The sequence below is a fragment of the Giraffa tippelskirchi genome, chromosome 14 (assembly GCF_054371585.1).
Source record: "Giraffa tippelskirchi isolate mGirTip1 chromosome 14, T2T-mGirTip1v1.2.pri, whole genome shotgun sequence".
In the NCBI taxonomy this organism is placed as follows: Eukaryota; Metazoa; Chordata; class Mammalia; order Artiodactyla; family Giraffidae; genus Giraffa; species Giraffa tippelskirchi.
This window is the reverse complement of record NC_137288.1, coordinates 47,920,184-47,943,780: the sequence shown is the minus strand read 5'-3', so window position 1 is coordinate 47,943,780 and position 23,597 is coordinate 47,920,184. Positions and strand designations below refer to the sequence as shown.

The 23,597-nt window shown below is 48.2% G+C and overlaps 2 protein-coding genes and 1 long non-coding RNA gene across 40 annotated transcripts in view; 1 reads left to right on the top strand and 2 right to left on the bottom strand.

Moving 5' to 3' along the window:
* ENOSF1 (enolase superfamily member 1) overlaps nt 1-14,261 on the top strand; it is a 21,256-nt gene extending 6,995 nt beyond the window's left edge. For 5 of the 34 annotated variants that reach the window (XM_081561849.1, XM_081561848.1, XM_081561835.1 and 2 more), the window contains 15 exons: nt 5-120; nt 2,192-2,236; nt 2,552-2,638; nt 2,985-3,011; nt 4,364-4,436; nt 4,545-4,583; nt 4,992-5,074; nt 5,821-5,855; nt 8,031-8,118; nt 9,943-10,077; nt 10,805-10,846; nt 11,645-11,774; nt 12,014-12,113; nt 12,502-12,583; nt 13,217-14,261. In XM_081561849.1, coding sequence (XP_081417975.1) covers nt 3,009-3,011; nt 4,364-4,436; nt 4,545-4,583; nt 4,992-5,074; nt 5,821-5,855; nt 8,031-8,118; nt 9,943-10,077; nt 10,805-10,846; nt 11,645-11,774; nt 12,014-12,113; nt 12,502-12,583; nt 13,217-13,318 — 912 coding nt within the window. In that variant the 5' untranslated portion in view covers nt 5-120; nt 2,192-2,236; nt 2,552-2,638; nt 2,985-3,008 and the 3' untranslated portion in view covers nt 13,319-14,261. Of the gene's footprint in view, nt 1-4; nt 121-2,191; nt 2,237-2,551; nt 2,718-2,984; nt 3,012-3,091; nt 3,156-3,345; nt 3,969-4,363; nt 4,437-4,544; nt 4,584-4,912; nt 5,075-5,820; nt 5,856-8,030; nt 8,119-9,909; nt 10,078-10,804; nt 10,847-11,644; nt 11,775-12,013; nt 12,114-12,501; nt 12,584-13,216 lie in introns of those variants that run through there. The other 29 variants (XM_081561865.1, XM_081561863.1, XM_081561867.1 and 26 more) reach the window with 16 other exon arrangements.
* Nucleotides 8,541-23,597, bottom strand: TYMS (thymidylate synthetase). 5 transcript variants are annotated; one of them, XR_014074578.1, is made up of 9 exons: nt 23,289-23,597; nt 20,795-20,868; nt 19,560-19,734; nt 17,928-18,029; nt 17,031-17,206; nt 16,634-16,705; nt 14,466-14,644; nt 11,436-13,503; nt 8,541-10,153 (listed from the first exon to the last, which is right to left on the bottom strand). XR_014074578.1 is itself a non-coding variant. In XM_081561871.1 (7 exons), exons 1-7 carry the CDS (start codon nt 23,506-23,508, stop codon nt 14,507-14,509), a joined length of 957 nt encoding a protein of 318 aa, XP_081417997.1. In that variant the 5' UTR covers nt 23,509-23,597; the 3' UTR covers nt 14,073-14,506. The 5 variants fall into 5 exon arrangements, 3 of the variants coding, with proteins under 3 accessions (XP_081417997.1, XP_081417998.1, XP_081417999.1); XR_014074579.1 differs by having other exon boundaries at nt 11,436-11,899; XM_081561871.1 differs by lacking the exons at nt 8,541-10,153; nt 11,436-13,503 and having other exon boundaries at nt 14,073-14,644.
* LOC145534427 (uncharacterized) lies at nt 21,393-23,293 on the bottom strand. Its single transcript, XR_014074580.1, has 2 exons — nt 23,061-23,293; nt 21,393-22,196 (listed from the first exon to the last, which is right to left on the bottom strand). It is a non-coding gene; the product is annotated as an uncharacterized LOC145534427 (long non-coding RNA).

The window sequence follows — 23,597 nt, the reverse complement described above, 5'->3', positions numbered from 1 at the left end:
GCAGTTGTCTGTGCTGTGAATGCCCTGGCCCCCCACGTGCTGAACAAGGACCTTGGTGACATTGTTGGGGATTTCAGAGGCTTCTACAGGCATCTCACGAGTGATGGGCAGCTCAGATGGGTAAGGTGTCCTGTTTTGTAAAACTATTCTGTAAATAACATCTGAAGTCTCATGTCCTTTGATTGCAACAACTGTGAAAATAGAGACAGGTTTAAGATATTAAAGTAAACATCTTATTCAGATGAATTAGGGCTTGAACCAGGTGGACAGTCAGTATTTTAAGGTAATCTATTCCTTTCTGTGAGATTTGACTCTGGACATACTTGGATCCCAAGAGCTATCGCTGCCCTTCCAGACCTCATCTCTGCTCCCTGAATGGAAAAAAGTTGGTCTAGACTCCCTAGAATATAAAGTGCCAAATGGGAACCTTTTAAAGGGAGAAATACTATGAGAAGAATTGGCGTTGTGGGAGGAGGTTATTAAGGACAGAAACGTAAGAGCAGAGCAGAAGTTAAGCAGAGAGAGACTAGAGCACCTTCATGTGTGTAGGACTGCATTTGAATCTTAAGTTCAAAGCATGAAAAAAGTAAGATTCTAGAGAGAGATTTTTATCACGGTTAGATCAGGCCCTTCCTGCTGGCTCAGTGGTAAAGAATCTGCCTGCAATGCAAGAGACCTGGGTTCAATCCCAGGTCAGGAAGATCCCCTGGAGAAAGGAATGACAACCCACTCCTGTATTCTTGCCTGGAGAATCCCATGGACAGAGGAGCCTGGTGGGCTACAGTCCATGGGGTCGCAAAGAATCAGACACGACTGAGTGACTAACACTTTCACTTTTTCAAGGTCAGTCCAGTAGCTGACACCTTGCTGGTGTCTCCTGACAATCAGCTCTGTCTTTTTCTAACTGTTCAGTCTCCTGAGCACAGAGAAAGGCACATAGTCCACATTGCCTCAGATTTCATTCTTAACTTCAGCAAACCGAGTGAAACTTGCTTTAAAAGCATCCCCTGGAAGGAGTGCCCATTGGTCGAATCTGGGATGATTCAGTAAAGGTGGTATTTAACTATGTCATAAATATTGAACTGTTGGCATTTTACTTGTTTTCCTTATTTCTGAATTTTGGTACTTGTAATAAAGACTCTTACTATATTCTTTGCTTTAAGAAAAAAATAATGTGGTAGTCATGGCTGATAAATCATTGAATAACCTAAGAATCCCTGAGTCCATTCAGATAGCAAACAACCAACAAAGGAAAGCTTGTCATTACCACAGAGTACAAACTAATATAACAGGAATGGTAACGTTAGAAAACCACCATATTGCAGGCATCATGGCTGTAACTGATTGAGGCAGGAACCATCAGTGGATGTTAAAACTTAGGGGCAACATTAATCTCCTCACTTCGAAAGGGAAAAGGTAACCACACAGTGGAGAAGCCTAAAGGATACTAACTTACCCCAGCACTAAAAGATAATATGTGCGTGCTCAGTCCTATCTGACTTTTGAGACCCCGTGGACTGTAGCCCACCAGGCTCCCCTGTCCATGGGATTTCCTAGTCCAGGATACTGGAGTGGGTTGCCATTTCTTCCTCCAGGGGATCTTCCCGACCCACATCTCCTGCATTGGCGGATTCTTTATCGTCTGAGCCACCAGAGAAGCCCTAAACAATAACAGCCCTAATAACAGCAACAAGAATGCAGTGGCAGCATTGCAGTCTAATCACAAGGGGGCTGCAGACAACCCAGGTGGAGGAACACTGTCCTTGAAAATACTGATAATTATTTTTTTAGAAAAGAAAATTTGCTCCAGATAAAAAGAGACTAAAGTGACATGTCAGCTAAATGCCATTTGTGAATAACAGAAAGTATATTATTGAGACAGTTGGTGCAGTTTGATTATGGACTGTCTTCATAGATAATAGTGTTCTATCAATATTATATTTCCTGAATTTGATCATTGCACTATGGCTGTGTGAGAGGATGTCCTTGTTTTTAGGAACTATACTCTGAAGTATTTAGGATTAAGGGGGCGTAGGTTCTACAACTTATTCTCAAGTGACTCAGTAAAATAAATTTTCCTTATGTATTTTATTTATCCATGTATATATATATGTGTGTGTTTGTGTATGTATATATATGTAAATACAAAGAGAGAGGAAATACACAGGAGTTCTTTGTACTATTCTTGCAGATCTTCTCTAGGTTAGAAACTACTGGAGAAGAGCGTAACCTCCAAGTGAGTTTCCACTCAGTTCAGTTCAGTCGCTCAGTCGTGTCCGACTCTTTGCAACCCCATGGACTGCAGCAGGCCAGGCCTCCCTGTCCATCACCAGCTCCCGGAGTTTACTCAAACTCACGTCCATTGAGTCGGTGATGCCATCCAACCATCTCATCCTCTGTCATCCCCTTCTCCTCCCTCCTTCAATCTTTCCCAGCATTAGGGCAGAGCTTCCATTGCTGCCTTTTAATTCATGAAGCATGTCCCTGGCTAGGAGACCTAAATATCCTTTTCTTTTCTATGAAGTGCTGGTGTGTTTTGCTTCCTAACCAGATCGGTCCTGAGAAGGGTGTGGTGCATCTGGCTACGGCGGCTGTGCTCAACGCTGTGTGGGACCTGTGGGCCAAGCAGGAGGGGAAGGTAATCCTCCAGCAGCATCTCTGACCCCATGGAACATACAACACACGACAGAGGGACAGAGCTCCCTCTGCAAGCAAAGGCACGTACAGCAGGCTCCCAGGGGACGCAAGGAGAATTGTTCGGTTGTTTGTCTGCCCAGAGGGATATTGGCAGCAGTTGGGACATCATCGGAGTAGGTTAGAAAGGGCTGAGAAAAGCAGGCAACAGAGGTGAGGGCCAGCGGGAGCCAGTGGGCTGGGGCGCCGGCAGGCATTAGTCTGATAGCGGGAATTTGCCACTGGCGCATTTATTGTCAGAAAACACATGGGTGCCTCACACGTTTTACAAATCTTTTCTTTTCTTCAAGCCTCTGTGGAAGTTACTTGTTGACATGGTAAGTAAATTCTTTAATACTCTTATTTGTTTTCCATAAATGAAATGGATTTCATGGATTCCATACCTTTTGATTATCAGTGGATCCACTCAGCATCGTCTCTGGATCAGTCACTGTACTGCTGATCAGGCAGCACGCAGTAAGGTCCAGTATTCCTTCTCTGTGTTTGAAGTGGCAGCGAGCTGAGCTCACACAGGCAGGGGGGCGTCTGATGGGTCCCACCTCCCCAATTCTGGTGCTTCCTTCCACGTGTGATACAAACTCTCAAGCTTCTGTTTCCTGACTATGAAAAGGGAATAATCCTAACTTCTCTAGAAACTCCACAGAATTGGTTCAAAGACTAATTGAGAAAAGTGCTTCAAATTCTGAAGACCAAGGTGTTATTACTAAGATATTATCTGGTCACTTTGACGTCAAACGCAAGTGGCAGATCCGACCCTTGAGGAAAGAGCCCAGGGTGAATTCTAAGGATAGGCCTCTGCCATTTCCTTTCTCCCTGACACGTTGATACCAGGGATGAGCATCTCACTGCCGAGGAAGAAGAAACTGGGCAGGTTAAAGGGAGTGAACATCAGACCCAGGCAGACCTGGCTTTCAATCTGGGCTCCACCACTTGCTAGCTGTGTGACCTTCAGCATGCCACTTAACCTCTCTGAGCTTCAGCCACCTGGGGGCAATATCTTGGATGGTCACTGAAAATCTGGTGGTTAACAAAGGCCCTTATTATTAGGCCTCATAATTAAGGAGAAACAAAGAACAGTGGCCTTGAAGATTGTTGGAGGAAAGTGGAAACGAAAGGCTGTCACATCATTTCTGACATGGTTGCAGGTGGCATGGGGGCATCACCTGAAGGGAAGGGCATGGACCTCTTGGGCCACCTGCAGGCTCTAGGCTGGCCTCTCCAGGGAGGTGCCAGAGGTGGCCCCCAGAATTGAATGATCTGACGACCACTAGGAGGTAACTGAGATTGCCCCCTTGTAGAGTTTTCATTCTTTTGGATCCTGTTCTCTATTTCAAAGCCAGTGGTCTTAAAAGAAGTAGAATCTCCACGTTCAAAGGGCTTTGATGACAGTGAAGGGTCACAGTGGCATAGGAACTGTTGGTCACGGTACAACCTGCTTCCCAACAGACTGACTTAGATTGGGAGGGGGGGGGTCTCAGCCAGAGGCCCAGCTGTGAGTGTGGGCTTCTCCAGGGAGGCCAGAGCCCCGAGGGCAGGGTGGGAGGAGGAGGGGGCCCAAAGGTCCTTTCCTGGACAGAATGAGCCCCAGGCTTAGCGTAAGCAGCTTCTTAGAACCGAGATCGACTTGTGGACTGACATGGGCCTTTCCGTCCTGCTGTCTCGCCACCAGGACCCCCGGACACTGGTGTCCTGCATCGATTTCAGGTACATCACTGACGTCCTGACGGAGGAGGAGGCCTGCGGTGAGTCGTCCCCAGGCACCGGGAGCTTCCTGTTTTATTGTGACCTGGCAGCCGCCAGGCCCAGAGCCTCATTGTCTAAAAGAGTATGACGCTTTTTATTTTTTCCAGAAATTCTGCGGCAAAGTCAAGTCGGGAAAAAAGAGCGAGGTGGGTTGTGAGGAAATTCCCTCGTTATTTTTGCTCTCGTTGTGCACCTCTGCAGGTCCCTGTCCTTGGGGGTTCACATCACCTGCCCCCCTCCATCCCCTGCAGACAGATGGTTGGGCACAGATGCAGCAGCCTCCAGGGGTGACGTCTTAGGTCAGAGCTCACCTTGGCCACTGCCAGGAGCAGGGCTGGCTTTAGGGTCACACTGCACGACAGGGGAAGGCTTGGCCAGTGGGGCCTCCCGGAGAGTATCTGGGCCCCGGTGGGACATCCTCGGGGTTGGGGGATGAGGATGAACAGGGCAGGCAGAACAGCTGGATTCTCTGCAGGCAGGACCTCAGCCACAGATGATTCTAAAGCTGGAGGTCCCGCGGGTGCAAACTGTTGAAGATGGTCTTGTTTCCGCAGAGGAGCAAATGCTCGCACACGGCTACCCTGCCTACACTACGTCGTGCGCCTGGCTGGGCTACCCTGATGCCACACTGAAGCAGGTGGGCTGTGGAACCGGCTTCTGTAGACAGCAGATGTGACATTTTCCTCTTGGCCTTCCTGAATCATTGTGGGTTCCAGGCTTCATCCTGGATACGTAGACACATTCCACATAAAAGGAGAGGCATTTCCCTTGTGGACGCGGGCCTCTGTAGCCTGGCGAGCCCGCCTCAGCTCTGGATGGGAACGCCAGCTCTGGGCAGAGGCAGCAGTGTAACCTTGTATAACGTGACCCCTGACCATGCTCTGCCTTGGTTTCCTCACTGTGAGGTGGGAAATAGTAGCTGTCCCAGGGGTGGTTTTGAGGATTCCGATGAACGCTGCCCTCTGTGATGCTCAAGGACCAGAGGTGGCCCATGGCTGCATCAGTCCCCTTTCTCATTGCCCTGCGCTCACCTACAGCTGACAGAGAAGGGGGACTAGCTTCTGGCTGTTACTGTTTGACTGGCTCGGTGTGTGGACGCTGCAGACTATCCCAGCTTTAAAAAGAGAGACAGAGATGCTCCATTCCCCCACCAGGGATGTTGTGACAATGAATGAAGTGGTTCCCATAGAGATGAGGAAGGAAAGTCACCAAACAGCCTTGCTCTGTTGGCTAAGCTGTTTGTGCTCTGAATTTCAACAACACGTGGTTGTTCTTCTGGCTCATGGTGCGGCCATAGCATTTGTGAAGCCGAGTCAGAGATGACTGAGGTGCCGCTGAGACCAGGGAGGGTGTGTGTTGATGGCTCTCCTCCTCTCCCCACAGCTCTGCAGCGAGGCGCTCAAGGACGGCTGGACCAGGTAACTCGTTTGGGTGATAGTGAACTTGACTCTGCAGTTGGCAAGTGAGGCCAGTTGTGGAGAGGAGCCAGGAGCCAAGGGCACCAGGGAGGTCAGGATTCGCCAGATGCAGCCTGGCATGTTGGGACTCAGAAGTTTCATCTGAGGCCCTTTGTCCAAAGATAAGATATGAGCCTAGTTAGAATCCTGGCACATCAGAGTGAAATGAGATCATTGATTTCAAGCATCGATCCAGAATAGAAAGCCTTTTTTTTTTGAAAGCCACTCTTTACTGCAGTACCAAGCATCGACTCAGCTGTGTGAAAACCTCCAGACACACCGAGCTTGGTAGGGTGTTTGTGTGTTGTTGAAGGGCTCTGAGTGTTAGAAGAGCTTCGATGTAATGAACCCTGGACTCCCCTATACCTTCCAGCCACTGGTCCCAATGGTTCTCCTCAGAATTCTCCCAGGAGCCAAGCTCCTCCTTTTCCCCAGGCCACCTCCTCTCCAGGATATCCCTCTGCACTTCTCGTCTGTCCTGCTGTGTGGTTATGGACCCCTGGGCATCCTGGGGTTTCCTCTGGGTTAGCTGTGGTTGTCCGTGGCCACTGCAAGTCCATCCATGTGGCTCACAGTGGACAGTGTGCCTGTGACATGTCTCCTGGGTTTCTGCACGACAGTCTGGCCACCTGCTTCCTGCTGCTCTGAGACTGGTCTGTGGAGCAGGAGCGCAAGCCAGCCCTGCTGCAGCTGTGGTAGATTAAGAAAATGATTTGTGTAGGTTGCTTGATGAATGATAAGGACTAAAAAAAGTCTCCAAGTAACTTAAAATGCAGAATCTTGAGCCTTAGCCCAGATCTGCTGCATCAGAATCAGTCTTTTTTGTGTGATTAAAAAAAAATTCATTGGAGTATAGTTGCTTTACAATATTGTTAGTTTCAGGTGTACAGCAAAGTGAATCAGTTACACATACATATATATCCACTTTTTTTTTGGTTCTTTTCCTACATAGGCCATTACAGAATATTGAGCAGAGTTGCTTGTGCTATGTACAGGAGGTCCTTACTAGTTATCTGTTTTATATATAGTACTGTGTATCTGTCAATCCCTATCTCCCAGTTTATCCCTCCCCCACCCCCTGGTAACCATGTTTGTTTTCTACATCTGTGACTCTACTTCTGTTGTATAAATAAGTTCATTTGTGGCTGGTAATACTCCATTGTATACATGTACCAAAAATTTGCATTTTAGTAAGATCCCTGGGTGATTTGCATGCCCACAGAACATTGAGAGGCATTGAATTCCTGTTGACTCAGCTAAGTAAAGGGCTAGGGAAGTGAGAACTTGATGGAGGCACCATGGGGCACTGGAAAGATGCTTGGGATGTAGTGGATTTGGAGTCAACATTGTGCCCTTTCCCCATTCCCTGTAAGTACCTGCTGTGTGATCATGGGGAAATTGCTCCATTGCTCTGAACCTTGTTTTCTCTATAAACCATGAATAATAGATCTCATGGTTCTCCTCAAAGTTGCTATTTCTGAAAAGGACCAGCACAGCTGGGGTTGGTAGCGGGTGCTCAGTAAGTGCCAGCACCTTTCCTCCCTCCGAGTAGCCGGGAAAGACTGACACAGTGACTGCTGGGGGTCAGAGAAGGGCCAGGAGAGATCTCCTGGGCCCCTGAGCTTGGAGAGTCCTCCTGAGGCTTCTACCCAGGATGCAAAGGTCATCTTCAGTGTTTGGTGCTGAGTGTAGAGGATGTAAGAGGGGCTTTTTGTCAGCACACAGGGTGGGTGTAGTGGAATGTAGGGGACCTCGGGCCATCTAGGCTCCAGAGCAGCAGGCTGATGTCCGCGTGCAGCACAGAGGCTAGCAAGCGAGGGGAGAGGAGGCTGACTCACCTGCCAGGTCTGACCACGGCCTCTTTTCTTAATTCCCTTCCATGGCACAGCAAAAACCCATCATGTTATTCAAGTTCTAGTGCCCTGTCCACTCCTGGACTTGAGGTCAGCAGGTCATTTAGTTATTGCCCTGATATTGAGTAAAGAGAGATGCTTACAGGGTTATTTTTGAGTGGCTTGTCTGAACACTGATTGGGAAAGGGCAAGAGTTTACTCTCAGTCACTTCTGCAGAAAATCCAAATGTCTTCACTGAGTCAGTGAACAGATCTAAATTGTGAGACGAAATTTATGTTACAGGTTTAAAGTAAAAGTTGGTGCCGATCTCCAGGATGACATCCGTAGATGCCGACTCATCAGAAACATGATTGGGCCTGAGAAGACACTGGTAAGTACCCTCCCCGGCAGCTGAGAAGTAAGCAGCCTCTTATGAGGCCTGTGCTAAGTTGCTTCTGTCATGTCCAGCTCTTTGCAACCCCATGGATTATAGCCCACCAGGCTCCTCTGTCCATGGGATTCTCTAGGCAAGAACACTGGAGTGTGTTGCCATTTCCTTCTCCAGGGGATCTTCCCAACCCAGGGATCGAACCCACATCTCTTAAGTCTCCTGCACTGGCAGACAGCTTCTTTACCACCAGTGCCACCTGGGAAGCCGCTGGCTGGGGCCAAAACACGAGCTGCTTCAAGTGAAGATTAAAGAACATTGGGAATTTTAACACTGTATGTCAGAGGTACAGCTTTGAGGTCTTAGAGTAGGCAAATCTTAAAAAAAAAAGCTGAAAACCAACAAACACAAGTGAGGGGGGTGGATAGTTTTTAACTGTTTTATTCTGTAGAACCATTCAATAAGATCAACTTAGAGATTGTTCCTTTGTGCTGGTGTGGCTGTGCCTGAGCAAACAGGTCTCCCATTGGTGCCGCAACGTGTCAATCATTTAATCACCCTTCCTAACAAATCCGCCCAGCTGCCCTTGGGTAGGTGGGTCTTGGGGAGCCATTGCTCAAGAATCTGGAACTTTTGCTGAGATAAATGTAAGGATCAGCCACTCCTGTGTATTTTTGTTTCTTAATACGTGTAAAATATTTTCCTAAAAGAAAGTCACAATAAGATATTTTAAATTGTTTTGTTAGCATGTTTCATATATTAAAATAGAAGTTTGAGTCCTCGACCTAGGATCAAAAGCTCCACTGTTTGTATATGAATTAACACCACTTTTGTCTTCTGAGGTCATCCTCATCTAAATAACTTATGACACAGATCGATTCTGGGTGTATCACTCAGCACATTCTACCGGAGAAATCCTTCTCTGGGTCTGACTTGGCCAAGCGTGATGATGTCAGAGATCGAGAGGCCCTTTCTTACCTATGCATACTCAGCACCTGGCTTCTAGAGGCCCAGACTTGAAATCATCATTTACTTGACTTATTGCAAGTTACTCCTTTGCATGTCAGCGTTCCTATCTGTAGGATGGGTTAATATGAACGGCCTCATAAGAGTTATTATGACATTAAATGGGACAGGATCTGTAAAACGCCTGGTGCAGTAGGTGCTTAATTAATGACACACTTTGGGTTATTTATTATCCTGCCAACCAGAGTAGACAATAGCCAGTAAAAGACCATTGAGAGCAAACTCAGCGTTAACTGTGAGTGATTCAGAATGTGATGAAACAGTTCCTACGAACTATGAACCTTGCAAGACAAATGTATTTTGGTGGTTTCTAAATGCAGACTGGGCTTCCCAGGTGGCAAAGTGGTAAAGAATCTGCCTGCCAATGCAGGAGCCATGGGTTCAATCCTTGGGTCAGGAAGATCCCCTAGAGGAGGAAACGGCAACCCACTCCTGTATTCTTGCCTGGGAAATCCCATGGACAGAGGAGCCTGAATGGCTACATGGGGTCACAGAGTCAGACATGACTGAGCACTAATGCACAAATGCAGATCCTGCTGGAGCTCCAGAGCCAGCCAGCACTTCTGGGCCCAGCCCAGGGCACTTCCAGATCTCGCAGTGGCTCCGAGTGACGCCATCTCCTGAGACAGCATGTCGAGCTCATCTCAGCGACCCCCTTTGTTCTGGTTGTGTGCTGGGCCCCACAGTCGTGGGGCTGAGTGACCGCGAGTAACAGACAGCACTTCCTCCCTGGAGGCACAGTCCTGCAGCAGGGTCAGCAGTGGGCAGGCCTCCCCTCGAAGGGCCTCTCTCCCCTTTCAGATGATGGACGCCAACCAGCGCTGGGACGTGCCCGAGGCCGTGGAGTGGATGACAAAGCTGGCCGAGTTCAAGCCGCTGTGGATCGAGGAGCCCACCTCCCCTGATGACATTCTGGGACATGCCGCCATTTCCAAGGTAGAGAAACTGCTGCTGCCAGAGCGGTGGTCTCAGACCCTAGGATTCCTGGGCTTGTTCCCTCTCGCTGTTTATCCTAAAGAGAGTAATCATTAAAAGTTGAAAGGCTACCAGCAACACAGAGGTGACCAGACCTGATTCCTGTACTTTGTAAATACAGAAATCTGACTGATGTTCAGATCTTTTACTCACCCAGACTGAACAAAGTGGAGGTTCCTCTAGCTGATTCACAGGCGGAGGTTTGCTAAGGTCAAGGTCAGGCAGACCCATAGAAGGCTGCCCCTGTTTCCCCTAGAGCCCTTGAACCAGGGCACTTCCTGGTTGAACCACAGCCCTTGAACCAGGGCAGATCCACCCAAACTGAGGGCCCTCTTGGCTTCTCTTCCCTTCAGGTGTCAGAACTCAGTGCATGAGAATATGTGAGAAACATCCTGTGTCTTAGGGAGTCTCCCATTAGCCGGGTTCACAGCACTGACTATGAAGCCAGAATGCCAGGGAGTCACTTATAAGGAAGGAGTCGGGGGGAGGAGCCAGCTGTGAGCCGTGAATCTGTGATGCCATCAGACCAGGTAGTCCAGTGCCCCCCTTTTGCAGCACCTGAAACTTCACACAGCTACAAAGCAGGGCTCTTTCCTTCTTCAGCTGAACAGCCCGAAAATATTTTGAAACATTAGGGAGTGTCAGTTCAAAAACAGGAAAATGACATCGGGTCGCCTTGTATTCACAGGCACTCGCCCCCTTGGGCATCGGCGTGGCCACGGGAGAACAGGTAGGAGACAGCTCCTTGGGGTGGCACACACTGGCACCGCCTATGGACACTGCATACGAGGCTACACCACCTGTGTTGTTCTGCGATGGAAGGTTTTCTTCATCTTAGAAATGGGGTCACTTTACAGCAAGACATGGTCACGAGTTTGTAGATTCTTCTACAATTCCTGTGACTCAGGTCACTGATCTTTTTCAAAGCATCTCATCAGAATTTACAAGGCAGCAATTTAAAGCTGCAGGGGTGTAGCAGGCACCATTTGATTTTAAGCAAGCCAGCCTCGAAACTACTTAAACACAAGTGTGTTCCCTTTCTGTGCTTGTAAACGAGCACAAGCATCTGCCAAAACCCGCGGCAGACTGCCCACGAGCAGCGCTGTGCGAGGAACGGATTCTAGGCTCTTCTGCCCTGTGTCTGTTGTTGCCTGGGTCACCTGCTCACCGCAGTCCCCGTATCTCATCCCAGTGCTGCTTCTCCCACTTACCAGTGCCTGCAGCGATCGCGCCCTGATAGATGGTCTTTCTTGCAACACACAAGAGACAGACACACACAGTCTGATGGTGTTTTACATGAGACACACACACATACTTACTTGTGCCAGCAGACTTGTAATGAAGTGAGCAGGAGGTCCCCTCCTGCCTGTCAGGGCTCGCCTCATGCCCACTGAGGATGAAGAATGAGTACAGTCCAGGCTCCCAGGAGGCCACTGTTGAGTGACTTGGAGTGGGCGCGGTGCCAGGTTCATAGACCCTGAAGGCGAGGGCTGACTCTCTTGTTGGTGTGTTTTAATTCTCTTTCCAGTGCCACAATAGAGTGATATTTAAGCAACTCCTGCAGGCGAAAGCCCTCAAGTTTCTGCAGATCGACAGCTGCAGGCTGGGAAGTGTCAACGAGAACCTCTCCGTGTTGCTGATGGCCAAGAAGTTTGAAAGTAAGGGTGCCATGGGGCCAGGCACCATCTCCCCACATATCACATATCCTGCTTCCCTCTGGAGTTGCCTTGCTGACTTTTTTCTAACTCAGGCTTAATCAGGGAATCTTTGATGATTTTCAGTCCTAAATATTAATGATATAATCACCTGCAGACGCTACGAAAAGCCACAGATTCCCCCTTCACACCTCCCCCTCTGCCCTCCTTGGCACTCAGTGGCAACCTGTCTTCACTTCTAGTTCCTGTGTGCCCGCACGCTGGGGGAGTTGGCCTCTGTGAACTGGTGCAGCATCTGATCATGTTTGACTTCATATCTGTCTCTGCAAGCCTCCAAGACAGGTCAGTGATGTGGCGTTACCGTCAGTACTGCCTCTCAGTCCAGACAGAACCCTGGCCACTGGCACATCCTAGAATTCTTCTATAAAGCAATGGTTGGTTCTTCTGCTGGGTTTTAATACACCTGAGAGATTTTAAACTATAAAAACCACGACTCCTAGGGTTTTTCTGCCTCCCCCATTTCAGTTCTGCAAAGCAGGACGAAGGAGGTGGGTTTCGACCAACCTTGAAAGGTCTTGCAGGTTTTGAGGGATGAAAAAAAGGCTGAGGGGTTTGCCTAAAACCATGGGGTATCGGCCACCCCTCGGCCGAGTCCACCTCTCTCAGTGGTGTCAGCCCTCTGCCCATCTAACGGAGGCATTGTTACTCCAACCTGACTCCTTCCTCCCAGGATGTGTGAGTACGTCGACCACCTGCATGAACATTTCAAGTATCCTGTACTGATCAGGGAGGCTTCCTACATGCCTCCAAAGGTGAGCCTGACACCCGCGCCCCTCCCCCCCAGGCTTCCCCAGGAGGTCTGCCAGCCCCGCCCTACTATTCTAGAGAGCTAGACCCCCGGGCACAAAGCTTGGTCTCCTCTGAGTCTGTTTTCATTATCTAGAAACAAATGGTTCTTTAGTTAGACTTAAGTCCTCAGGCCCAAAGGTCAGGGTTTGGGGTGAAATGGCCCCTGACAAGGCTTCTCTCCTGGCAGCCTTTCCCCACTAGCTGGACCTGAAAACATGCACTCCTTGCCCCCCACCCCCTGCAACAAAACTAAAAAGCAGGCACCATCTAGCAAGTTAGCAAAAGGTTTTGACTGTACCTACCTACCTTTTTTTTAATCTGCTCCATTGACGCCCCTGTTCAAGAGATCGGGGCTCACTTCCACCAGCAGAGGTGGAACTAACAAAGGAAGTGTGATTAGTTAACTAACCCTGAGAAGTAGCAGGGTACCTCTCCCCCATTTCAAACAACCTGCAAACTTACTTTTAAAAATGTTAATTTAATTCAGTTGCCTCTGGCTAAGACTTAAAAGCATTTCTTGGAGCAGCAGAAATAAGTAAAATAAATGACTTTTGTTCTGGGAGGTTATTAACAACTCCATTTTTTGTCTTTGATAGGATGCTGGTTATTCAACAGAAATGAAGGAGGACTCGGTAAAGAGACACCGCTATCCAGATGGTGAAGTCTGGAAGAAGCTCCTAACTGCTCAAGGGAATTAAGCACTCAGCTCTGACACCTTTTGCTTTAAGTGAAAAGGCTTAAGATTTCTTGGGTCTGGTTTTGCAAAAATAGAAGAAAAAATCATCCTACCAATCAAGCCAAGTTCAGCTAAAAGTCATACTAACCTCAGTGATCAGCTTAGTCATCATTATTACTTGATTCTTTTAGCAGAAAAAACATTCTCCTGTGTAGTATTTAAACAAAAATAGCTCCAATTAATTCAAAGTACAGGAAGATGTTCTTAAATTTTCCATCACATGCTGATACCTAGACATTGAACTGTACTTTGAAAATAAGCAGCATGCTGGAATACTTCCTTAATCTTTTTAAAAACACACTTGTCATAAAGTAGTGTAATACAAACAGTGCTGCAGCACTGTGCAGTATCTGCTCTGCAACAAAAGTAAAAAAAAAAAAAATCACTGATAGCCCTGAGGTGGTTTAGCATCTTTCTCTTGCTCAGTGTAAGCCTATAGAGAATTCACACTGTGCTGAAGCTAACAAGGGTAAAATGGTATCAGACTATTTTTATAACCCTTAAAGCCTTTATTCTAGATAATCATTGTTTTTTAATGATAAAGCCAGAATTAGATGAAACACAGAAAAATAGGGTGTATTTTAGAAATGCTGACTAAGCTATAGTTCACCCTATCTAAGCCACATCCAAACCAGAACACAGCACATGTGTTTATTTAGGAGGGTTCAGTTAATCTACTTTAGGCAGGAACTGCACAGATAAATGGTAATACGGAGTTTTAAAAAACATGAATGCAGAACATTTATTGTAGCAACATGTAAAACTTTAAACATTCATAACCACACTAGGCATTAACATGACTGATGGGTGTTACCCAGCTTGCTCAGATTTGGGGAAATAGTTCTAATTCTTGAAATGCACTGACCATTTTCCTAAAAACACTATGAAATTTGAATATATATAAATTCTCTTTCCTGTCTTTATTCAAAATCACTACGTGTACAGACACCCTCAGTGAGTCACCCAAACCCAAGGCCTTTTATTACTAAGAACAGCACAGCTCTTATCTGCCAGTGGCAACCTTCTTAAACGTTAATGGATAATAACCAATAGATCACTAACAGGTTTTGACCTAGATCCTTCTCCTTTAGAGCCAAGTGAACTTTTACCTGGGTGTAAATATCCTTCAAACAACGCGTTTAAAAGCACTCTAGACAGCCATTTCCATTTTAATAGTCGGGTGAGGATTGTAGCCTTCAATCTGAAAGTCTTCAGCCTTGAAGTCATCGATTGTCTCAACTTTTCGAAGGATTTTCAGCTTGGGGAAAGGCCTTGGTTCTCGCTGAAGCTAAAAACAACGTAAAACCACTATGTTACCAGATCTATATGCCCTGCTTTAATTTTTGCTCCCCATGTCCCTTCATGAAACAAATCACAGTATTTTACCAGGAAAGCATTATTTTGCAGGGGTGGACTACTGAAGATACCTCGTCCCTCTTTACTCAATGCTGCCGACCCATCTCTCACCCCCGTGGAGAGTGAAGGGTCATCAGTGGATCACATGGTGTCAGGAGCCTTGGTAGTTCACTGGCTTTAAGGTCTTAAATTTGTTAAAAACAGGGCACAGTTTTTTACTTTAAGAAGTAGTTACAGGATGTTTACTTGAGTCCCATGATGCCTAGCCAGCCCAACTGTCCCTGGCCGAAAGGACAAGGAAAGAGGACACATGTTGACAACTAACAGGAATGAAACCAGGACTCCTGGGCTGGACAGAAAGCAGCAACGAGGACATGGACACAGGGCATGCCCTCCTCCTCTGTCAACACAACCGGAGTATCTGGATGAACCCTGGGGTCACCCTCTCCCAGATCTAACCAGAAGAGGCTAAAAGGTTTCTGGTTCAAGTTTTGTTCCTTCAGAGTTCATTAAGCACAGACATTCCCTTTTTAAAATTGCCATTTAAATCATCCTTTGTTGAAAATAAACTGGCTTAATAAGACAACAGCATAAAACTCCTAGAAGAGAACACAGGTAGAATATTCTGATGTGAATCATACCAACGTTTCCGTAGGTCAGTCTCCCAAAGCAATAGAAATAAAAATACACAAAGAGGGCCTAATCTAACTTACAAGCTTTTGCACAGCTTACAAGCTGTGCAAAAGGAAACCATAGACTAAATTAAAAGGCAATCTACAGAAAATATTTGTAAACAATGCACTGACAACGGCTTAATTTCCAAAATACACAAACAACTCTGTAATACACTCAACAAGAAAAACCTAATTTCAAAATAGGCAGATGACCTAAAGAGACAGTTCTCCAAAGATACACAGATGGCCCACAGGCACATGAAACAATGTTCAACATCACTAATTAGAGAAATGCAAATCAAAGCCACAATTAGGTACCACCTCACACTAGTCAAAATGGCCATCATTAAAAAGTATAACAAATGCTGGAGAGGGTGTGGAGAGAAGGGAATCTTTCTATACTATTGGTGGGAATGTAAACAGATGCAGCCACTGGTGAAAACACTATGAAAAGTTCCTCAGGAAACCAAAAACAGTTACCATATGACCCAGCAATTCCACTCCTGGGCATCTATCTAGACAAAACTGTAATTCAAGGATACACACACCCCTGTATCTATAGCAGCACTATTCACAATAGCCAAGACAAGGAAACAACCTAAATATCCATTGATGAATAGATAAAGATAAGGTTTGTGTGTATGCAGATATCTGCACACACACATATATACACACACAGAGGCAGAATGGAATACTACGCAGCCATAAAAAAGAATGAAATGCCATTAGCAGCTACATGGATGGACCCGGAATTCATACTAAGCAAAGTCAGAAGGACAAATACCATATGATGTCACTGAAGTGTGGGATCTAACATATGATACAAATGAACCTGTCCCTGAAACAGAAACAGGATCATGGACAGAGAACAGACTGGTGGTTGCCAAGGGGGAGGGGAGTGGGGGGCTGGGATTAGCAGGTACAATCTGGTATACATAAAATGGGTAAACAAGGACCTACTGTATCACACAGGAACTACATTCAGTATCCTACGACAAACCACAATGGGAAAGAATATATACACGTGCAGTACCTCACGGCATTTGTCACGTTCAGTGTCTGTGGCCACTGAGGCCCATCTGCCTGGTCCCTGCCTGTCCACCACCATCCACAAACCTGGAAGCCTGTCCTCCTTAGCTCCATCAGAGCCTAGAGGAGAACATCTATTACAGGAGGGACGCCTCCCATATGGACAAGGTCTCAAGAGAAGGTACCAAACCCCAAAGCGTGACAGGTACATTTCTTACCTGAGTTTTCAGCGGTTCGATGTGATTCAGGTAAATGTGTGCATCTCCCAGAGTGTGTACGAAGTCACCTGGCTAAACCCCACAGAAGAAAGCGAAACTGTCAAGGCTTTAGTTCGAGTTCTTTTACAACACATCATGTAAAAACACGTGAGCATGCAGACATCCCAAAGCTCTTCACAAGGAAATTTAACCAGTATCACTTTTGAGAAAAGTTGATCCAAAGCCATAACAACTGCTCCAGGCAAGTCAGAGTGAGCAGTTCATTTCATTTATACAGACTGCATCTAAAGACTACAAAGAGCTGGAATTCTCAGCCATTGGTTCTCCCACGTGACAGGACCTCATGGCCCAGTGTTCTAGGCTGGTAACCCCTTCTACCCCACCCAGAGCAGCCCACCTTCAGGTCCGTGATGTGTGCGATCATGTAGGTGAGCAGGGCGTAGCTGGCGATGTTGAAGGGCACACCCAGGCCCATGTCTCCCGACCGTTGGTACAACTGGCAGGACAGCTCACCATTCACCACGTAGAACTGGCAGAGGGCGTGGCATGGGGGGAGGGCCATGAGAGGGAGATCTGAGGGGCCAACACAGGGGAAATTCAAGAAAGGAGGTGGTTTTTAAGGAACACAGCTCTAAGCAAAGCAAACAGCAGCAGAAACCAGCTCTTATAGCGGAGATGGTGAGAAGAGCCACTGGGCCAGCGACCCCCATGAACCATTCCCACCCCAGGGATGGCATAAGGCTGACGGAGACCTGTCCATCACCATGAGACTTCTGTGGGTGTACACTGACTGTTGAGGCCAGCTGCTCTCATCCGAGCTGAAATGAATCACTTGGGCCACTGCCGTGGCACCAAGCCACAAGCACAGGGGGAATGAATTCATTTGCAGGGACCATGAGAGACTGGTGACTCAGGCACACCCTCCTGTACTCAAATTGCTATTATTAATGCAAGAATTCCACTCAGGCTGTTTACTACACCTTGGGAGACCTTAGTTTTACAATTGTTTAAAAGGTTCATAATAGTGAGGTGGAGGCGATCTGAAATTCCAACTGTCCCAATTTAAAATGTTAAATTTTCATGTGTATTTTTATAATTAAAGCCAGTAAACACACAAATTAATTTCATCTGGGCCCAAGCTCGCTCTCTGAAGGTAAAAATGCAGCCACTTGGGACATGGCCAGGGTCACATGAGCAGCTGTGCAGCCGCGGACAGTTCCAGGACCACCTCCGACCCGGCGCCTCTGCTCAAGGCTCAGTTAGGACACGGGAGGATGACTGGGGTGCCATCAACCTTTTGGATTCCAAGCACACAGGATGATTCTTCTGTCGTTAGGGTTGGTTTTGATTGTGTCGATCACTTTTTTCAGTTGATCTACTCCTTGACCTGAATAATCTGCAGAATTGGCAAAAACAAGAGAACCACGGCATGTGGGAGAGGGCCCCAGGTCACCGAGCACACTGTCTTCCCCCCACAGCCCCGCCAGCCCAGTCACATGATATCCAATGAACAGTACTGACGTCTCATATTTTGCTGGGTTGAGTCTGGGCTCCTAGGTCTGTCCTCTGGAGTTGTAAGTCTATTTTCCCACTACTTAAGAGACTTTTAAATACTTGGCCATGATGTCCCTCCTCCCTCTTCTCCTATCGCTAAACCTCCTTCATCCTCAATAATCAGTTTCTTCCAGCGGTCCCCACGGGACATCGTGTCTGTACCATCAACCATTCCTGTCCCACTTCACTGCCAGGCAGGACTGGATCTGCAGTAGAATGTTTCCTACCCTACATGGTCCAACAACAGATGATGATTCCTTTTTGTCATCTAGATACTAGCCTTCCAACACTCCCACCAAAAATTACAATTTAACAGCTAAACAGCTGCTGACCTATAAACATCAGGAAACCTATTATACCACCCTGTACTTTTCTCCCATGTCTAGTCTCTGAACTTGCCTCCTTCTGAAGTGAATTGGAAGCTGAGATGTGCAAAACCTCCCACCTCTATGGTTAAATGTCTGTTTGCTGGAATCAGACTATGCTTGAGTCCAGGAGTTCTTAATTTGGGGGAAGAAAGCCCTGTCACTATCACAGTTCCAGAGAAGATTTTTAAAAAGATGACCTCTAATGGAACAGTTTTGTATCTTGATTGTGCTGATGGCTACATAAATCTCCATGGGCTAAAACTGCACACAAATTTGCAAAGCTGGAGAAATCTGTTAAGTGCTGTGGGTTTTGAAGTGAAGTGAAGTCGCTCAGTCGTGTCCGACTCTTTGCGACCCCATGGACTGTAGCCTACTAGGCTTCTCCGTCCATGGGATTTTCCAGGCAAGAATACTGGAGTGGGTTGCCATTTCCTTCTCCAGGAGATCTTCCCGACCCAGGGATTGAACCCGGGTATCCCGCACTGTAGGCAGATGCTTTACCATCTGAGCCACCAGGGAAGTCCTGTGCCACCAAGTGACAGAGGAGGGTGGGCGTCCAGGAGTGAGAGGTTTCATCTCCTCCACCCCAGCAGGGTGGGGAGGAGAGGGTGACCAAGACAGGTGCTGTCATATCAGTGCCACTGGCAGCGTGCTGGGTGGTTCGGTCTTGAAAAGGGAGATCAAGATGACCACAGGGCAGTCAGTCCCTGAGACTCATCCCCAGATGAACTTCCAACCTGCCTCCAACATAGTGACCGACCACCCACCAGGTCACTGCCTGCTGATGAACAAGGTATGGAAGGTACCAGACCCACAAGTGCTGACCACCTGGTGTGTGACCCGACCCTCCCCCTGGATCCGAAGCAGCCCCTCACAAGGTCCAAGTTATATATCCACTTCCCCATCATCAGCTTCCTATCCCCCAGGCTTCACTTGCAGCCACAGAAAAAACCCCAGCTGTGAGAGGCACTCAGGAAATCCAAGGCCCCCCTCCAGCTCCTCACCTGAATCCATATCTTTGTATTCAGCCCCAAAATGCCTCCACTGGAAGCCATAAACTGGGCCTAAATCCCCTTCAGCTCTGTTGGAGAAGCCCAGGCCATCCAAGAAGTCTCGGGACCCGTTGGCATCCCAAATTTTCACTCCCTTGGAAGACAGTTCCTTAGCGTTGGTGGATCCCTATAAGAGACGGGGCATCCGGTGAATTCCAGGCCAACCACAAGTGGGCCTGTGCTGACAGACGGGCAGCACCTGACACGCCCCATCACTAGGCAGGCTAGTCCCAGCCCAGACTTTCCAAAGACCCCCAGGATAATCTGATCCTTCTTTGCAATCACTCTCTCAAATCTTTTTTTTTCCTATTCTCCTCAACCAAGACTTCTAAACATCTCCAAGTCCTTTCATTGGGCCGTCGAGGTCTTGGGCCACAGAAGTGCCTGCAGAAGGCAGCCCAACCTCTAGCCCAGCCCAGAAGAGGGCCCATCTCTTTAGGCACCCTGTGAGCAGTGTTGGCCAGAGTCTCACTGGTCTGAACCAGGAGATGAAGGGGAGACCCAGGTGTGGCCCCTGCCCGCCATCACCGTGCTCAGCTTGTTACTCAAGAGCCTCTTCTGGTTTACTGCCCAGGAGAGCACGGCTGGGATCTATACTCAGTGAGCAATCCCTGTGAGTGCCTACTGCACGGCAGGCCGTGTTCCAGGGGACGCAACAGCAGACAAGAGAAATTCTCTGCCCTCATGGAGCTTATAGTACTTTTCTAAACGTCAAAAAATTTTTATTTTAAATAAAAATTTTTAAAATGATAGTATTTTATTCATTTGTCTGCCTTCTCCCTTGAAGGGGGTAAAGGGAGAAGACCTTATACATAAGATGAGGCTTCTCTAGAGAGAAAACAAAGGAGGGGTAATCACGGTTTTAGATGAGAGGCAGGGAAAACTCACTGAGTAGAGACTTGAAGGTGAAGGTGCTACATGGGGGTGGGGATTCCAGGGAGCAGGAGCAGTGAGTACCCAGCCCCAAATGGGGACGCCCCGGTGTGCTCAAAGATCAGCAAGGAGGCCAGGGTGAGAGAAGCAGAGCAAGTCCGACTCTGGCTGGGGCAGGACTGTAAGGACCTTGTATAAAACAGGAGCCACTAAGGACTTTAGGCCAAGGAGTGACATGATGCGCTTTTAAAAGGATTTCGCTGGTGCTGTACTGACAACAGATTATTGACTTCCAATAGCGGCAACTTCTTTACCTTGATAAACCACAGCAACTCCTCCAAAACACCTTTCCAGAAAACACGTTTGGTTGTCAGCAGAGGAAATTCATCTGGAAAACAGTTTGCCGTGTAATTTCAAGATGAGAAGACAGAACATGCCATCCAACTTTTTCTGTAAAAAGAGAGGACATGCCCCAGGACAGAAAGCCTGGAAAGTGACTGCAGAGGAGTTGGAAACCTCTGCCTTCTGCCACGCGGGCACCCCCGGATCAGAGTGGGGTTCCCAAGCCTGCAGTCCCAAGTCACACTTCAGGTGAGATCACCCTCCTGCCTCCCCTTGACCACAAGACACAGGAATTTCACAGAGAGATGGGGCGGGGATGCCCATGTGGACAGGGAAAAGCCACCAGCCACTACCCAGTCAGTGCGAACCCTTCCCAGAGGTGTGAAGACAACACACAGAATGTGCCCTAGGACACAGCCTGAAGGCTCCTATTCCAAGATTATTCTGCCAGGGAGAACAGGCTCACCACCAAGAAATAGCAGATATTGCCCTGGCTAAAAGTGAATAGTTCTTAAATATTTGCAAAGAAAATTAACCTTTATTTATATATTTTTAAACTTTCCTGTTTCCTTTTTTCTTTTTGAACTTTTTATTTTGTATTGGGGTATAGCCGATGAACAATGTTGTGATAGTTTCAGATGAACAGCAAAGGGATTCAGACATACACGTGTCCATTCTCCCCAACCTCCCCTCCCATCCAGGCTGCTCCATAACATTGAGCAAGAGTTCATGTGTTATATAACAGATCCTCGTTGGTTATCCATTTTATAGATTTATTTTTGACCACACTGAGAGGTATGCGGGATCCTAGTTCCCCCTATAACGGCTTGAACCCCATGCCCCCTGTAGTGTATGGTGTCTTAACCACTGAGCCCCAGGGAAGTCCCCAACCTTTATTTTTTAACTGAACTAAAAATAGTTAACTGTTTAAACACCCGATATGCACAATCCTATCTGATCCTCAATACAATCCTGCTTGAGGCTCCATTATGATCTCCATTTTACAGGCACCAGGAGGTGGTAAGTTTGCATCAAACAGCTGAGAAAAATGTAAAAGCTTATCTCTAAATTCAGTACCTATTCAGCCAGCTGTACAGGTGATACTCATGTAACAAAGGCAGAGTCTTCAAGCACCTACATTCCCTCCATTTGGGGGATCATTTCCTCCATTTTGAGCACATGGGGAAGCTGAAGATAGGCGAAGCTAACCAACAGTGCCCAAGTCTAATCAGAGGGGCTGGAGTGAAAATGACGTCTGCGGCTCATGGGATGCCACCATGCAGCAGCGCAGGAAGGTGGACCCCTCTACTCACGACAAAACTCCCCACGCTGTCCACGCCAATCTGGTCACAGCAGCTCCGGATTTTCCAGTCTCTGCAATGGGTGTGTGGCAGAGGGTTTCTGCCCTGACCTGGGTGCACCTCCTTCAACAGCTGGTTTCCCCACTCACAACCACCCTCCATACCTGTTTCACAGACCTTTGTCTGAGCCCGACCCCCATATCCCACCTCTTTGTCCCCTGAGAGCCTGGCACTAACAACTTCCAAGACACATTTCTCCCCAGGAAAGTGAAAGTCGCTCAGTCATGTCGGACTCTTTGCGACCCCATGGACTATATTATATATACGGTCCATGGAATTCTCCAGGACAGAATATAGGACTGGGTAACCGTTCCCTTCTCCAGGGGCTCTTTCCAACCCAGGGATCGAGCCCAGGGCTGTCGCATTGCAGGCGAATTCTTCATCAGCTGAGCCACCAGCGAAGCAAATAAGGGAATTCCCTGGAGATCCAGTGGTTAGGACTCCTCACTTTCCCTGCTGTGGCCCAGGTTCTAAGAACTCGCAAGCCTTGTGGCACGGTCCGCCCCCAAAAAAAAAAAAAATTAATAAGAACTCCTCGGATTCTCGCGTTTCTCTTTCAAGATTAGGGAGGAAAGCTGGCTCGCTGGACCAGTTGGGAGAACTGTCACGAGCCCCAAGTTCCCGCCCCTGCTTCCCAGCGGTCTCCTCCCGCCGAGGCCCCGCCCACGTCATCTGGGCTCCAATTTTTAAAAACAAAGCGGAACAGTCAGCGCGGAGGAAAGAGGAGTGGCAGAAAAGAGGCCCTGCAGTCAAGGCCTCGGGCAAGCCCGGGCAGATCCTCTCCCACCCTCTAGTCTGGGGCTAACGCTGCAGAACCAAGCCCGCTTAGGGGAGACAGCATAACGGTGTGATTAAGAGCCAGAGGGCCTGATTTTACCTCCCAGCTCTGTCCGTCCAGTCCGTGTGACCTTATGCAAGTTCACTTCTCCGTTCGAGCCAGTCCAGTTTCGGCGTCAGTCAAGTGGGGCCGAGGCCACTCCCCTTACTCACGCTGCAGAGCTTAGGGCTAAACGCCCGCTGCGGGGCCCGGCCTGTCCGCAGCGCTCTCCCCACCGCAGTTCCGCGCGCACCGGACACGCCCGCCCCCGTGACGCGGCCACCTCACCTCTCAGGTTGTAGCGCGCCTGCATCCCGAACACCGACAGGGTGCCGGTGCCGGTGCGGTCATCCTTCCTGGAGCCGCAGCGGAGGATGTGCTCGATCTGCCCCAGGTACTGCAGCTCCCCGTGCGGCGGCTGCGGCTGCGGCGGCCGCGGCTCGGCGCCCTGCCCCTGCACGGCAGGCGGCGACGGCGGGCGTGGCGGCTCGGAGCCGGCGGCTGGCATAGTGCTGGTTCTGGCACGCCTGCAAGGGCCGGACGGCAGCGGGCACGGCCTCCCAGGCGCTTTCCTGCAGCCTCTTTTCCCGCCACAGT